This window comes from Canis aureus, chromosome 23 (assembly GCF_053574225.1).
Source record: "Canis aureus isolate CA01 chromosome 23, VMU_Caureus_v.1.0, whole genome shotgun sequence".
NCBI lineage: Eukaryota > Metazoa > Chordata > Mammalia > Carnivora > Canidae > Canis > Canis aureus.
In genome coordinates this window covers 3412020-3429979 of record NC_135633.1, presented here as the reverse complement: position 1 = coordinate 3429979, position 17960 = coordinate 3412020, and the positions used below count along the sequence as shown (strand labels likewise).

The window sequence follows — 17960 nt, the reverse complement described above, 5'->3', positions numbered from 1 at the left end:
ACACTAGTTAATCAATTTGTTTACAGGGAATAAAGCTAGTTTGCAAGCAGATACAGAATAGGAGGGAAATGTCAGCTATGTGATAAAGGAATTTTCCAAATGAATTTATAACAAAAAATTTTAAGGTGCAGAAAACGCTGCCCTGGATCTTTGTCTTTTTTTGTTGTTGTTATTAAAATTTGAATCCACACTTTAGAGCAGCATTTCTCGACCTCTGTGCTATGGACATTTTAAGCCAGATAATTCTTTTTGAGGATAAGGTGGGGGCTATTTTGTGCATTGTAGGATGTTCAGCAGTATCCTTGGCCTCTCCAGTAGATACAAATAGCAGCCTTCCTACTCCCCAAGTTGTGACAACCTAAAATTGTCTTCAGACATTGCAAAATGTTGCCTGGGGGACAAAATCACCCAGTTTACAACCACTGTTGAGGAGAAATGGGTTTTTCACATCTTTCCTTCTTGAAAGCAAGTATTAAGAAAGAATACAAGAGAGCACTGGACTTGGGGAACAGAAATTGGAGTTTCAGCTGGAGATTAGCCTTAGGTGTGGAAGTAGTGATGGGAGATAAAGTAGTGATAGGCGAAGCCACTTCCCCTCCTGCCTCAGGAGTAGCGTTGGGCATGCATCTTCCTTAGATGTAGGGCATGTGCCCCAAGAAGCTGAGCTGTGGTTTAACATGAAATCCACCCTGAGTTCTACTGATGGACTGATGTATTTCACAGAACACTGAAGTGCCTTTCTGAACAGAAACATCTGTCTTTCAGAGAGAAGGAATAAAGGAATAAAAAATATATTTTGGAGCCTTGTCAAGGGACTTTAACTTCAAATCAAATGCCCAAGATCATCAATCTGGACCTATAATAAAGAAACAGTGTCTGAAGTAACATTTTATAAACTATGAAAGACTATATAAATAAGTTGCTTTTATATTACTAGTGAAAAATCAAAAAAGTCCCTTCTTCTTAATTCAACAAAGTCTAGAAGCAGATTTTAAAGGTTTATAACATGTAGGCATATTTGGCAGCCCTCTTCCTTAGAAGCATTTTTTGCTACTGTCTTTGCTTCCCCCTAGTGGTGGGTGAAAATGAAATTGGCTGGTTATGTGTTCTGTTTACTTTTTTTTTTTTTTTGATATTTTTATTTTTTTTATTTTTTTAATTTTTATTTATTCATGATAGGCACACAGTGAGAGAGAGAGAGGCAGAGACACAGGCAGAGGGAGAAGCAGGCTCCATGCACCGGGAGCCTGACGTGGGATTCGATCCCGGATCTCCAGGATCGTGCCCTGGGCCAAAGGCAGGCGCCAAACCGCTACGCCACCCAGGGATCCCTTTTCTTTGATATTTTTAAAAGGGTCTTTAAAATCAGGTAATTAACGTATAATGTATTGTTGGTTGCAGAGGTGGAGGTCAGTGACTCATCAGTCTTCTGTAATACCCAGTGTTCATTACATCACGGGCCCTCTGTTACATTTCAAGTCCTGGCTTTCAAGTAGATGGCACCTGACACCTTCTCCATGTTCATTCAGTGACCAGATATAGAATAACTTCAAGAAGAGATGTGCAGGGCTTGTATGAGGTTGAAGCCACATTCCTAGGGCCATCCCATTATTTAATTTTTTCCAGATATGCTTAGAAGCTAAACTGAAAGTAGATTCATTCAGATCAGAAATTTTCACACCAAAGCAGCAAAAGGACAAAATGGTGATAGAGAGAAGGGTATTGGTAGAGAGCGGTTGAAATGATAAATCATCCCTCTGGGGAAGGAGAGAAGGGAGTGAAACCAGCGTAGTCCTGTACTTAAGAATTCAGGGTTTAGAATAAGATAGATTCACATTAGAATCCAGGTTGTAACAGCTGTTTATCCTGGGCAGATTCTCAACATGAGATCTGCAGGTCTCCAGATTATTTTCATAATAATACTAAGATATTATTTGCTTGCTTTGCCAGATGGTACAAAAGCAACAGTGGGTGAAATGTTCTGTTGGCTTTGCATAATTGTATTCTTCACCATTGTATAGCTACCATTTAAAAAATGCCAGTGAGAAAATTCAGAATGCCCTCGATGAAGCAGTAATAATTTAATTATATCAAATCTCCACCCTTGAATAAATGGCTTCTCAGTATCCTATGTGACAAAATACGAAGTGTGATAAAGCACTTCTGCTACGGGCTAAAGTACAATGATCATCTCAGACAAAAAAACTTGCATGATTGTTGAATTTGCAAACTACTCAATTTTTTAACATGAAACAGTGATTGCCACATAAACTATGATTATTCAGACTTGGATATTTAGGCATCAGTCTTATGAAATGAACAAAACTAGCTTGTCACTTTAGGGAAAATAATTGACAGTAATTATTGCCATTAATAAAGTTCAAGTTTTGAATTGAAAATCAGAATTTTGGATAACTTTATCTACCACTGAGCTTGAAAGGTTCCCAGTACTTTCAGATTTTTTTTCCTGATAAAAGTCAATGCTGATGTTAACAATTATTTTCATAGTCTGTAGTAAAAATCTAACAACATTTGGAAGGTCTAGATAATTCAGGAAACAAATATTTCCCAAGTGACCCATATTTAATATTGCAAAGTCATGTGTAGATAAAATATAAATTCAAAGTACAAGATAGACCTGTGGATTTTAATGTAAAATCCATGTCAAAAGTTTATTGATACTTTAAGACTTCACAGTGCAGTTAAACTTTAAGAAATAATCACGGGTAGAAATTTGGTGCAATGTCAATGAAAAAATATCCATAATTACTTGAAATGCTATTAAAATATCCTTTGTTTCAAGTACTTGTCTATGTGAGTCTAGGTTCTCTACTTATTCTTCAACCAAAATAACATCCTGCATCAGGTTTAAAGCAGAGACAGGAGAATCTAGCTCTCTTCTGTTAAGGCAGGCATCAAAGGATTTGCAAACATGTGAAAAACGGTCATTCTTCTCACTACATCCTTTGGAACATACAGCTATTTTTCTTTAAAACTGTGCTATTTATATCAACTTGTAATGGATTTGATAAATTATTTAAATGAATTAGTAGATAAATATTTTCTAAATTTCTGTTTTAATTTCTAATGCGTGAAATACCAATATGTAAAACCCCTCTGCTAAAAGCTCCTTGAGGTCCTCAGTAATTTTTTAAAAATGTAAAAGTTTAGCTGAGATCAAAAACTTTGAAAATGACAGGCTTAGAAGGAAGTTATTTAGTCTCTGTAATAGTTCTTTAATCTATATGATGGAGATGATAATATGTATGTTCTAAGGTTATTATAAAAGTTAACTCTGACCACAATTTAATGCCTCACCAACCAGGATAGGGATTTTTACCTTTTTTTGTGCATTGTCAGTCATCCAGGAATTTTTCTAACAAATTACAGGCCCTCCATAAATATATATTGAATACGTTAATCACAAATACATATGGTATGATCAAATGGTTGCTTAATTATCATTAACTAGGTGGTATGTTATTGCATGTATATTTATAAAACACATACTTAGATTTTTAACACAATGCCAAGTGCATAGTAAACACTTAATAAGTGTAAGCCAAAAGAAAGGGGGAAAACAGCTGACAAGAGTAAATTAAGGTAAAATTGCAGATTCATGAAAGGAGATAGAGACCTGAGTGACCAGAAATTTATAATTAGAATGGAAGAGTAATAGTATTTATTGAATCCCGTCATATGTAATGAAAGAATTGGACTCTCAATTTATGACTCTCTGAATCACATGATACTTTTCTTTTCTCCCAGTTGTTTAAAGGGATATGTCAACAATAGCCTATCCTTCTTTGACCTGAGCGAGCTTGGTATGGGAAAATCTGGTTATTGCAGGTACTTACTTACAAATTATTGCTTTCATCACCCATCTCCTCCCTCTGTATGCTAATGAGCCCATTTCAACTGTCATTTTGAAGTTTGGGCAAATTAAAAACATTTGGGGCCTTTGCACTTTGGTCTCTATTCCTCAAATTCTTTGTCTTCTGGATTTTAGGTACCGAGACTACAGAGGTCCCCCTTGGAGTTCCAAACCCTATGAGTTCACCTTACAGTACTGGCATATCCTTGCCGCTCGACTGGCCTTCATTATCGTGTTCGAGGTGAGTCACAGGCTGATAAAATCACTACTGGTAAACGCTTTCCCTACTGATACAATAGTTGACTCTTCAGTACATCAGTTCCTCATTGACTTCCAAAAAAGGGCTTGTGTCTCTCACAGTAAAAGGTTTAAATACAGTGAAACTACTCTAAGACATGCAAAGAAGTAAGAGCTGAATGATGTAAGAAGGTAGGTCAGTGGGTATTTAAAACTGGGATAAAAGAAGCTGTTAACAGTTGAACTGGAAGCATGGAGCCTGTGAGTACCCATATTTTAAAAAAGGAAGGGTGGTTTTCATCATCTGATGAGAGAATCTATACTTATTTATGAGGGTAGAGAAACTTTTCTAATCAACTTAATTACAGTTGACCACACGTGAACTTGTATAAGGGACATTGCTTGAAAAATCTTTCCTAAGCTCGATACAGTGAAGCCTTTAGTCCTGGAATATATTGAGTATGCTCTAAGGTGCCACCAAGTTCTATGGAAAAACTTGGAATGCATTTGTTTTTTAGGGAGAGGGAAAAAGAAGTAGCCATACATAAAACTTCTGGAAAAAAAATCTTTTTAAGGCAATCTGCCTCTCCACTGATCTCCAGAAAATACCTCAAATTTTGTAGTGAAACATCCATCATCCATAAAATGAAATGCTTACATCTAAGGTTTAATCCCGGAAGAAATTCTATTACATAATGACTCTATGAGCCTACAAAAATGTCTACTGATGAAGTGTGACTTTTTACTTTATTAACAGGTAGCATAAGAGGTTAAGGCATATTTCCAATCCACTGATTCTGAAAAATCTTTTTATTGTGTTTTAAATGTGCACTTTTTTTCTTCTTCGTCTTCTTTTGGGAACTCAAGCAACAGACTTCGTCAAATGCCTCGATTCACAGCAACATGTCATCGTGGATACATGTGATTCCCTCTTTATCTTTTCTTCTCCATTCCCCATTGCTAATTCTATTACCCACCCGCTCTAAAAACACCCACTTTCTTTTCTTTAGAAGTTTTTCCACATGTTTATATTTGAATATACATGTATTATATAGTATATAACTGTATTATATATTTATAACTATATCATATATATAATAACTATATTGTATATGTAATATAGTATTAAAAGTTCTATTTTCAAAATTGCTTTGATAGTATTATGTAATAACCCATTTTAGTCTCTAACTTTAATTTTTTTAGATCTAGAGAGAGATCCATCCATGAAGTCTATCCATATCATTTCTTCTACTTATATTTGATAGTTCATTGAATTTAAATGCCAAGTCCCCTAAGGGTGGGTACTTAGGCCTACAATAATTCTACCTCTATAAATATCGTATTAGGAATCTTGGACCCGTTACCTTCTAAACATATTTAAGAGTTTTTCAGGAGTATTATACTCAGGTGTGAAATTATTTATATGCATACTCGATTTCACATAATACTGACAGGTTGCTCTCCAAAATTCCCTTCGATTTTCACCAGATTTTCATATTGTCTGAATTTCTAATATTTTGCAATTAGATAAGAGTAAGGTAATATTGTACTTTAATTTTTTTGGTTTAATCTACTTACTTATGATATTGACTATCACTTTTATTACTAGAAAGCCATTTTGGTTTCCTTTTTGTGACTCTATAACTTTGATCTATTTTCGGCTGAGTTTCCAGTTTATTTGTTACCAAATTTCAAGATTTTCTTATGTGTTCCACTTATTAGTATTTACCAGTTATAAATGCACCAAATAGCTTTTTCTTATCCATAACCTATTAATTTACAAATAATGTCTAATTTTGATGTCATCAAGCCCATCGTTATTTTCCTACAAAGGTTTTGGCTTTTTTGTCTAGCTTCTCTAGGAAATTTTCCTATCTCAAGGTCAAAAAGATATTCATTTTGTACTAATAATTTTATAGTCTTACCTATCGCACGTCTCAAAGATATCAGGACTTTTTGTAGAGGGAAAAGCCTATTTTTCTTATTCTCTACATGGTGACATAATTTTTGTACAGCTCTTTACTAATATGTTATTTATTTACTGATTTGTAAATCCACCTCTATAATATTCCAAGTTCCTCTAGAAAGCATGTGCCTGGCCTCAGTGTTCTGATTTCATTACTCTATTTGCCTGTTCCTGTTCACTGCCACACTATTTAAATGCCATGGCTTTGGAATATATATCCTCGTATCTGGTAAAGCTAGCCACTTCCCTCACCTGCCAAGCTTGCTCTTAGTTCTAAAAATTGCCTTGGCCATTTGGAGTTATTTATCACTCATATAGATTTCAGAGGCCATTTTTCAGACTCCCCCAAATATCATGCAAGGATTATGGTCAGAATCATATTTACAGAAAGCACATGCTGACTTATTTACATAATCCGTGCTGATTCATTAATAAACATGGCATTTATTCAAATCGTTCTTCTATCCCTTAATAGAGTTTTATTTATTTTTTTTTTAATAGAGTTTTAAAATGTTGTCTTGCTTGTTCATTCTTTCTCATTTCCAAAAACTTTGTAGCTATTTTTATTGCTGTTAAAAATACTATCTTAGCCTCCACGAGGATTTGATTGGTATTTGCTGGAATTCTAATGGTCTTTCTTAGATGCGTGTACCTCCTTGTTTCAGTCTTTCATTGGTTCCAGTCTTCTGTCTGTGAAGTCTGTTAGATTGTCTTTTCAAAGGATAATACAAGTTGCCAACAGCGACAGCTTTGTCCATGTACTTGGGAGACTTATGCCTCATTTCTCCTGTTTGCCTTGCTGTGTTGTTGGAAATTTCAGCATGGTATCGAATAGCAGTGGTGTGAGCAATTGTGTCTTGTTTCTAACTTCATTATAAATCCTCCCCATTTCTTTCTTTAAGTATGATACTTGCTCTAGGTTTGTTGTTTAAGATAAGTTCTGCCCATTTAAGAAAATTGTCATCTGTAACTAGTTACAGGCTTGCCTTGATAAAGGATAATCTTTAGCTTTTAAAAAAATTGTTCTTAAAAAATAGTGCATCATCTTTACATATCAGTCTCTCCATGTGAATCAGTTTAAAGGGTCATTTATTATCATTGTATAGGACTCATTGCATATTCTTCACTCAAATTACAACACGTTTTTGATTTTTATTTCTATACTTTTGAGACACATTGCTGGATATTTCTGCGAATACTAAATATTTGATGAGGAAAGAATCTCCTGGTCTACTTTTCTCTGGGAAATAGGACCTGCTTTACCATGATCTACCGTGGAGGGCGGTTTCCTGAGACACTGATCGTAAACCCCATGAAAAGTACCTTGAGTTCTTCCTTTCTGCATAGAGAGACAATTGTCACAAAGTCCTATAGGTAAATGGGTTTTTTCCCCACACATCATCTGACTCTCTCAGTATTTCCTTTTCTTTTCTGAGCGATCGAAAGGTCCACTCTCCTCCACAGGCAAAGAGAAAGAATGCATTTATTATCACAGGAGCTGATATTTTAGTGGTGCTAATACTGCACCAAGCCCTTCATGTACAGTTGCTCATTAAGCCTCAGCACCACCTTTAAGAGATACTATTATTGTCATCATTTTAGGGATGAGACACAGACAGCGTAGGTGATTTGCATAAGGGTGACAGCTAGCGGGTGTCAGGGAACGGTTCAGGCACAGATGGTCTCATTCAGCCTCTGAACTTTCAACCATGGGCTTATTACCTTTTTGGGTTTTGATCCTGTCTTTTTTTTCTATACGATACCTTTGTCAGTCTGTTTTTAAAAATTAATACATTTTTATCAGAAAATAATTCTGCAGTAGAGACAAAATATTTCACAACATCTGAACTTGCTAGAATAGAAATTCCATAAAATGCATATGCTGGAGGTTGAGTCCAATGCCAGTGTCACAGACAGACAGTATTCCATGTGCCTCATACCCTGCAATTGCAATCTATCAGACGTGAGTTTTCTCTGGATGTGATCTCTCATCTGTGTATAACCATGCGTGTCACAACAGGATTGTGTAATATATGAGGATTGTATAGACGTGACCTGCAGGTTCATTCAGTGTCTATAAAGTGATATCAACAGGTGGCACCCAAAAGAGGAAAGAATTCTGGTTTCTCCTAATACTGATGTGATGGAAAGCAACAGTGTAGAGGTCTCAATGTAATTTCTGGAAAAAAAATAATATTCTGGATTCATATTCCATCGTAGTAGTTCCCCAAAGCAGCTACTTAAAAATCTGGATCTCTATTTGACAGAAGACTGCTCTCCTTTTAATAGTATCCCAATCTTCATTGTCGTACATGGAAATAAATTGGTTCTGCATTACAAAAAAAAAAAAAAAAAAGTTCATCCTGAGTTCTGCTGCTTGATTGAAAGGCAAATGCAGCATTGTTTATGACCTGTTTTATAATTGGCCTTCCAGAATCTTTGAAAACTGTACTTTCCCCTCTTAAATCTGCAGCACCTTGTTTTTGGGATCAAGTCATTCATCGCCTACCTGATTCCAGATGTACCAAAGAACCTGTATGACCGAATACGACGGGAGAAGTACTTAGTCCAGGAGATGATGTATGAGGCTGAACTAGAACACTTGCAACAACAACGGAGAAAAAGTGGTCACCCCGTGCACCATGAATGGCCTTAGCTGATGCCTGTTGCCCAGAGGGGCAGTAGCATTAGCGGGAATGACAGCAACTCTAAGTGCTGGGTGGGATCCAGAAGGAAGGCATACCTTGCAAACCATGTGTGTGATATGTTGACTTGGAAATGCGTCGCAGCCATCTCTGGGATTTGGAATATCCAGGCTTCTAGGGAAGAAAAAGCTGACTCGTGACCTTAAAAAATGGTTCGATTGACAGTGCAGGAAGCCAGGATCTAATTCTCAGACCCAGCCTCAGGGAGTTGTGTGTTTGGAGACCTCCACCTTCCGTCATGCAGTGGAACGGGAAGGGTGACAGTGAGGTTTCTAGCGACAGATTTCCACGTAAACATTCCGAAGGCAGGTGTGCGTAGGGGATCACGTGGGCCTCGGTCACATGCTCTGGAACCGTAGGCTGAGCTGACATACTCACAGGAAACCACTTAAATCAGTGCTTGCCTTTGCTGCCAGAAACCCATGTCCCTTCAGCTTCTAGGTTTGGGGAAATTCCCTCGCTCCCCGCTGAGATGACAGATGTGTGTCCCCAAGGAGTTTATGCTGCTTTACATTGACTGTGCGGTTGAAGAGTTGCACCCCACCCTTCGTAGTCGAACCAAAACCTGAGATTCTAAAAAGAATACCAATCCTTGACATACATCCTATTGCATTGGCTACGTTCAAATGCGTTGTATCACTGGCAGGACTAGTTGTGCTGCCTTTAAAAAAAAAAAAAAAAAAAAAAAAAAACAACTAAATTCCGAGAGAGCCACATACTTTTAAAATATGGGCGTTTATTCCCATATCATTTAGAACACCACTCACCAGGCTTTACGGTGGAAGGCTGTTTGAGAGTATCTTTGATTTCTTCCTTTCTGGTTTATCATCATGACTCTCACGGAACTGCAGAGTAACTTGAAATGCTGTAAATATGTTGGTCTCCCTCGTACCTTTGCACGTTGGCGATATGTAATGCAAGTTACATTTTGTGCAGCCCTGAGACCAGTTATGTAGTATGCCGTTGTGACTTTATTCAGGAAAGCAGAAGCCAAATGCTTTGCAGCACTTTACGCTTTTCTAACAATGTGCACTCTTGTTCATGAGCTAATGAAAACAATGCATGAATATAAATTTATATTATTTGTAAAAAAAAAAAAAAAACACTTTTTTTTTTTTTGGTTTATTTTCTTTTCATCCATGAAGGGGAGTTTTCTGTTATAGTTTCTTTGGTAGACTGATTTGGTTGGTTTTTTAAAAACTCTCTAAAACCAAGGTCAAGTCAATTGTGAGAGACGTCATCATGCTTTGTTGTGGAGTTGCTATTTCAGCGTCAGCTCCGTGTTATTGTTCACAGACAGATGAAGTGGAAAGGATGCAGCCTCCCAGGAAAGAAAGTCCGGTGGAGGCATAAGCAATGGGAGCAGGAGGGGAAGCAAGAGGAGAGTTGGAGGAAGGGAATGTGGGAGGCATCAAGGCCCCATTCCTTGGCAAAACAATCCAAGTTAATCTCAGTTTTCCTCCCCTGGGAATGGGGAGGCGAAGCACATACACGCACACATTCACGTATGTACGTGCATATATGATTCATCATCTTTGACCAGTTGGGTTTTTGTTCAATTAAAAAAGCAGTTATTTCCAAAATGCTTAAGGACCAGAGTAAAGATGGTGGAAATAAAGCCACTTTGTATACCTGCTAGCGGGTCCCCAGGAAGGAAATTATAAAGTCCCTCTAACTGGGAGACTGCTTTTTATCATCCTAATGCTGAAAATGTTTTTTTTTTTTTTTTGTTTTTGTTTTTTTTTTTACTTTTTCTTCTTTTACTCCAGGGGAAAGCTGTGATAGGTTATGGTTGTTCCTTGGTTTGCTGATGTCAAAAACATTCACCTCCCTCCTCGGCCTCTGGTTCTGACCGAGCAGGGGGTAGGGCCCCAGACTTCCCGCCCAAGCCTTTGTCACGTGGGACTCAGCCATCAGATGCCTCCAAGGCTCTGTGGGGCCACCTGCGTGTTTGTAGCAGCTCATGCCACTAACTACCCGGGGGGGTTTTGAACTCTTCCATTTTTGTAGCATCTGCAGCATTTCCTCTTCCTCATTAGCTAAATGTATACCATGCCTGAGAATAATTGCTCCAGACGCCTGTCGAGGCCATAAAGGAGCCTGACGCTCATGCCTTCCTCAAATTAGGGACACAAGGCAAAGATGTTGGCCTTACAGTAGAGCAAAGAAGGAAGATAGCCACGACCCTGAGAACTCTTTCTATTCTTTCCGAGTTATTTTGGTATCACCACCATCCGGGTTTAAAATCCTACTGATTGCCTAGAGAAAAAAGCATGAAAAAGGGAACAATATTTTTCATTAAAAAAAAATTTCTAGTACATTGATTTAGACATTGCCTTCCCTGGTAATTTCTGAGACCAATTGGAAAATAGGGAAACAATGAAAAAGTTATCTGGAAATTTCCTTTTGGGACACAAGGCAGTAGAACCCAGCAACGCCTTCGTCTTGTCGACGCAGAGTATTGGAGGGCCCCTCGCGGCCCGGGAGTCTTGGATCACTCTTGCTTTCGTTGAGAGACATGTTTTATATCATGGTTTTCATGTGAATACAAATGATTTCTCAGAAGATTGATATAGCACACACTCTTCTCAGGAATTCTGAATTCCACGAATGCTGCTTACCTATTTTCATATCCCAGATCCTTGTCTTTTCTAGCAGATGACGAATGCAGCTGTGCATGCAGGCGGCCTCGGCAAGGTGTTCGGGCCGCAGCTCTTCCGGCCCACGTGGAGCATCGAGGCCGTGGCCGAGCTCCTCTCCCGCCCTCTGAGCCCGGGCACGCACTTTTCACACTTTTCGCACTTTTCGATGAAATGCCGCTGAGTGACTGCATGATGAGACGCACCTTCCGAATGATGCACTTTCTTTTGAAATGACTTTTAGCACAACCTGTTGTAGAACGGAATGAAAAGGAACCTTTTCCACGCAATAAATTATGTGATATGATATTTTTCCCTATAATTTGCATGTTACATGTGATCCCGCTTGTTTCTTAACTGTCAGTTGGAGCGCCTCTGGGGAGGGGGGGGGATTGCTCACTCTTCGAGCTCCAAAGGCCGTGGTTTCCCAGTCTTGCGAGGCCTTGTCACACTCCAAGAAAGTTCTGGCTGTGTGTCTTCTGACAAGCTCGTGGTCATCATCACGGCATGTGCACATGAAACGTGCAGATGGAGACTCCTACTGATTCTAACAATGCTTTGTTCTAGAAACAGATGGGGGAGGGAGCTTGATGAGCTCTTTAGAAGGCAGTAAGGCTTCGATCCTACAGAAGCATTTTCTTTCTCACACTTGGGCTGGCTCCACCAAGCACCATCAACATGGTCTGAGGATAAAAATTTTAGCAACGATAAAGTTCAGGCCAAGGAAGGGGGACGGGTAGGAGCACTCTAGCCAACTGCCAACAAGAGGCTACCAAATTGCCCATTTTCTTTTCTCAATTTGGTCAAAATTGAAAATCCGAAGATCCAGGTTGCTTAACTGATGTGGCCAAATTGATTAGTCTGTCAATTGGAGGCAGGTAGATGGAGGCCCAGGGGTGGTGTGCATGTGCATGTGCGTGTGTGTCTACACTGTGCGATACCCCCCAGTGCAGGCCTACCATGGTCATAAAGTGTTTCCACTCCATTTTCCCCCAAATCAAAATATTATAACAGGCTCTAGGAATAGTTGTAGGTTCCATCCAGGGGGCAGGTTAGCATCTTAATCTTTCTGGTATTCTCAGTAACTTAGAAGCAAGAACCTTATAGAAATGGCCTGAAAAACCAAGCTTCTGATAGAAAGCGGTGAGTTTTCCTCCAGGAGTTTCTATTCAAATTGAAATGTGCCAACAGTACGCAGTCCAGCTGGAAGATTGATTTGGCTTCAGCTGGAATCATCGATCAGACGAGGTTCCTGCTGCACAGGATTTATGCATTTGTAATGGTGATAAGTTACCTTCCATTGAACATGCCCTCTGGGTTCATCTGAAAAACCACACTCACAACCACATTCTATGTTTTTTTTTTTTCTTTCCTAGAAAACACAAGTATTATAGCCACTGTGTTCCAGCCACAGCCATATTAAAGCATCTTTTCCAGGGAAGTAAAATGAAAGCAGACGGGTTGATAGACAAGAGCCTCATATTTAGGATCAACTCCAAATTTTTGTATAATCAGATTCTATTCTCTGGGAGAAGAAGCCTGTCCAATAAACCTCACCTTTCTCTATGATGGCACCAGCGTGTGCTTTGGGACCATCCTGGCCCCAAGTGCGAGCTTGAGGACAACACCCGAGAGTAAGCTGTGAGGATGTTGTGTTGCTTCTTTGTCTAAGATGGAAGCGGGGTCATATTTCCAGTCATAACCCTATATTGACTTCTTCAGAACATTTATTTCCATCTTAATTCTCTCTGTGTTTGGGGAAAACACTTTCTCTGCTGTTTCACAAAAGGCAAAAGTTTCCTAAATTATTAGTTGAAAAGCAAAGTTTAATGAGATCTATTTAGACAGTCCCCATGAAATATAATTGTCGCATGGATGGCTAGCCCCATGTGGTTTTCCAAACTGCCTCAAACCCTTTATAATTATTTTGTCAGTGTCCATGCCACTCAACACTACCAGGTGAACACAGTAGATTAAGTTTATTATTTTTTTGAGTGATTATTTTTTTTAAGTAATCTCTACACCCAACATGAGGCTCAAGCTCACAACCTCAAGATCAAGAGCCATACGCTCTACCAACTGAGCCAACCAAGGACCCCCACGTTAAGCTAAATTTTCTATCTTTCTAATAAGTAGTATGGACAGGCTTTTCCCACTTTTTGTTATGAGAAGAGGGAAATCGTGCAGCAGAAAAATCTGATGGCAAAGATAATTGTGGAAGCAATGTTTGGGGGATGGTGGAAGGGACTAAGGGACTTTCCTACCTGAGCAAAGATGTCTGTTTTGCACATCCTATTTCAGCCTCTGCTGTGCCCAGGCTTCTTTCTGACGGAAAAACAACTGCAATTTCCTTCATCCTTTAACATTCAGAGAAATGAAGTTTTCTCCCCTTGTTTTTTTTTTCTTATCTATTTTAAGATTACTAAGTTAAATATGGTAAGCTTAGTTTTCAATGACAACTAGCCAAAGAATAACAGTCTCAATTTTCAATACTCAAGATGAAAATGCCCTTTAAATATATGCAATTGTATCTTCCTAGGATGTGTAGCTATCGGCTTCTAGTCTTGTATTTTTGAACTAGGAAAAAGCTGGAGAGTCCTGTGATTGAAGAGAAAATTTCAGGAAGAGACAGAGATTTCCCCAACCTTTTTTGTTCTCCATAGGAGAACTTATGTTGCAACCACATAGTTAGCCAAGTGAACTTAAATATTAATTTTTTTCTTTGTACTGTCTGCAATTCCTCTGTGAATCAAATTACATACAGTGGATGGTTCATCATTAAAGATCCCTTCCAAACTCTCATGGGAAGTGTTAAAGCCAATTTTAGGAAGATCTGCTCTACCGAAATAGATTGAATAAATTTCTAAGGTCAGCATTCTTGAAAATAGTAAACAATAAAGGCACATAAACCTTTATGATGTGGATTCCAAATCGGTCAATCACATTGCCTCTACGAAGAAGTCTGCTGACCATCCTGTGCTGTTACAAATAAACCATCTGTGGACCGATCGCTCACTTGTTTTCTTACGTGGTAGTGACATTAAGGCATTGAATCAGTTTACTACATGAAATTATTTTTAGCTTTTTAAATATGTCAGAACAGATCCTGCAGTGGGGAACTGGATGTTCAGAACACCTGTGTACACAGTTGCTTTAACATTTTTTAAAAACAGATGAATGGTGGTTCCTGGAAATTCCCGAGGACAAATAGGCCAAGGTCCATAAAAGACATCACCATAATATATTGCTTTTCTTGATTTATAGTAGCCAATTAAGTCATAAAATCCTCTTCATGATTACTTCTGAGTGGGTGTGGGTGTGGGTGTGCCTTAAGCCCTGAAACAGCCCAAATATAGGCATTATCCAAAATATGTAGAAGAAGTCACGCTATATTACCATATGTCAAACCATATTTTGATGTGCATTTACTTGGAGACTTGGTAATAAGCCTGCCTTAGATTATTAGCCTTATATAAAAGCTTTTAGGGTGGAGGATTATTTTGCATCCTGCTCCCGACCTGCAGAAAATAATCACGTTGGGCATTTAAATCCACTTCCATCTGAACTTACTTCTAAGAGAAATTAATTTAGTTATACATCTTAATTACATATCTATGCTTATTCTACAGGCATTTTTCTTCAAATTGAGTAGTTGCATAAATACAGCATTAAATTTAGAAGTATTTCATGGCTCTATGAACAAAAAAACATAAAATTTGGAAATAGAAAAAAATCATCTTAAGTTTCTCACTAATATACAGAAATATTATCAACTAACATTTCCATGACAGAGTAGGGTTATTTTTCTAATTCATCATGAGCGTGCCACTAATACCCTCACACCCCAAGTAAGGGCCATGTTGTGACTAAATAGCCGAATATTTATATGTTTAACTCTGTCTCCTGAGGAGCTGATATTTCAAATACCAGACGTGCAGTATTAGAAAAGCGGGTTTATGTGTGTGTGTTGTTCACATAGATGTTTGTGAATCTAGATTGCTATGGTCAGGAGACTGGAATGCAGGAAGATTAATAGCATTACCTCTTTCCAAGAATTACAAATAAAAATAACCCACTGGATGATTATTAATTATGAGTTACACTTGATTAAAATTTTGTATCACTTTAATATCATCGGTAACATCAGATAAATTTTAGCTGCCTGAAAATGAATTATACTTCAAGGCCATTAGTGTTGGATAGAAGAGGTTGACTTTACAGTAAGCTACCTGGGAACATTGAGACTGTGCACATGAGATCTCTAAACATACAAATGCGTATGTAGGGAGCTTGCATTTCTGTAACATTTTAAAACAAGTTATTTCTAGGAGAATAATGAAAAGGAGACCCGCTCTATTTCTTTCTATTTACTGATCTGATCCTTGCAATAATGTTCAAGTAAGGTTGTCATACCATGAAGATGTTTCAGTAACATCCTCTTTGAAATATCGCTTGCAGGCCCCCTGGTGTGTGGTTTATTTTTTTCTTTAGAGTGAAACGCTAGAACCCTATGAAATCACAAAAGAATGGAATTTATATTCAAGTCACATTATTTTGATTAAACAAGGGAAGAGCCCTCGCCCCTCCTTGTCTGGAGAAGCGCAGCCACCGTCACCTGTGCACGCAGTCATGCACGAGGGTTAAGACGCTGTTTACTCACCGAAGTTTACATGTACAAAAATACTACTTAACAAAGCGCAAATATGAATATTGCATTTTTCAGTAATAAACTCGTCTATCTTTATAAGAGTGGGGCTTTTTTTCTTTTCTTTTTTCTCCGAGAACTTCGGACCTTTAGAAAAGGCGCTCTCTGGAAAATTATAGTTCGTTTAAATTCACCATTAAAAAGGCTACCGTGTGCAAATTAAATGGCATGATTTTAAGTTGATAGCTTATGGTCACCTTGTTCTTGTTAATTCTCACACTTCCCCACTAATTCATATACTAGGCCAGGATCTTGAAGATTAAGAACAGTGAACCAATTTAACTGAAAATGAGTAATAAGTCTCACTTCCTTCATATGCTGCAGACTAACAAGTGCCAAGTGTCCCACGGGGGCCAGTCACCAGGCTAACTTGTCCGGGTGACTCCCCTCTAGAAATCCTCACCACGCCTCCAAGTAGCGATGATTTTTGCTCCTTTTAAATTGCAATCAGCAGAACTTCAGAAAGCCTTGCCGAACATTCCTGAGCTGAGCTGTGTCAGAACTTGCGTCGGAGCCTCAGCTGTCTGCCTTCAGTCCGTCCCCTCCGCCAGCAGGTTGTACTTCTTGCCCCAGATGATAACAAGGGAAATACCAGCTCTCAAAACGGATGAATCAGAATGAAGGGAGGAGACACTGAGGTCATTCCATTTCATTTTTACCAACATTTTTCATTGACTTGACAAGACAGAGACGGGCATTGCGTTTGGCAGACAGTAGGCCATCCCCATCCTACAACTCATCCTTCACAACCCCACTTACTGAGAATCCCCCCGGTCATTCGGGGGCCTAAACAGCCACAAATTTAACCCATTTCCATGGCTCCCATTGAACTTGGCCCTGGGCAGATCTTCCATGGCCCAGATCTGAGCTGCTGCCCCGGGAGGAGCAAGAGCGGGAGACACGTGCACAACGTACGACTGGGCCTCACCTTCCTTGCTGGGAAGCCACCCAACGAACGTGGCTCCTGGACTCTGCGGAGGATGGCTTTCCTCTGGGACTCCCACCTGCGCTCTACCTGCAGCCTTAGGGTTTTTTTGCATAGTTGACCAATTAGGAAGAATTGGGAGGGATCCTTATATTGACCTCTACAGGCTTTCAAAGTGAGAACTCTTCATACCATAGGTCCCATTCCATGAGAGAAGACAGAGCCATTTTTATAATAATAATGACAATAACAGTTCCATTTGTAAGTCACATTATCCTTTGATAACACTCCACGTAAGAGCATTCGTAACTATTAAAAAAAAATGTCCTAAAAAAAACTTTCTGGGGGAAAGTGCTGTCCTAGTAAAATGTTTGTGGGGTGATTTGTGAGTACAATTCGTGAGGAAACGAAGAACTATATGGTGCATTTTGTTCTCATGTGAGTCCAAATGAAAGTTCAAACTCTTGAACGTAGTTTATATATATTTACGTAGTTTATATATATTTAGTTTATATATATTTATGTATAGTTTATATATAAATACATAATATATTTATATTACGTATTTATATATAATATATTTACATTATATATATAATTTATAATATAATATATTTAAATATATTATATAAATATAATATATTTATATTACGTATTTATATATATTATAGCAGCAGGGCATCAGGGGTGTCTGGAGGGCCAGCTGCAGGCCCTCCTGGTTCTTAGCCGCAGAGGCCAGTCTGCCTGCCGGCACCCGTGCACCTGTGCACCTGCTGGGGCGGGTGGTCGGCTCCAAATATCTGCTTTGGGGTCAACGAAGACTGTGATGTGCTCTCTGATGCCTGAGTGGCCAGTGGTGGGTTCAGTCCCCCTTCGGGGTCAGCCCTCGGGGCTCCCAGTCTCCCCGCT

At 38.8% G+C, this 17960-nt stretch overlaps 1 protein-coding gene across 6 annotated transcripts in view; it reads left to right on the top strand.

The window, feature by feature from the left end:
* Window positions 1-11743, top strand: part of ANO3 (anoctamin 3) — a 373740-nt gene extending 361997 nt beyond the window's left edge. For 4 of the 6 annotated variants that reach the window (XM_077866169.1, XM_077866166.1, XM_077866171.1 and 1 more), the window contains 3 exons: window positions 3769-3849; window positions 4010-4115; window positions 8551-11743. In XM_077866169.1, the coding sequence (XP_077722295.1) occupies window positions 3769-3849; window positions 4010-4115; window positions 8551-8733 (370 nt within the window). In that variant the 3' untranslated portion in view covers window positions 8734-11743. The remainder of the gene's footprint in view (window positions 1-3768; window positions 3850-4009; window positions 4116-8550) is intronic. The other 2 variants (XM_077866168.1, XM_077866167.1) reach the window with 2 other exon arrangements.
* The last annotated feature ends 6217 nt before the right edge of the window (window positions 11744-17960 follow it).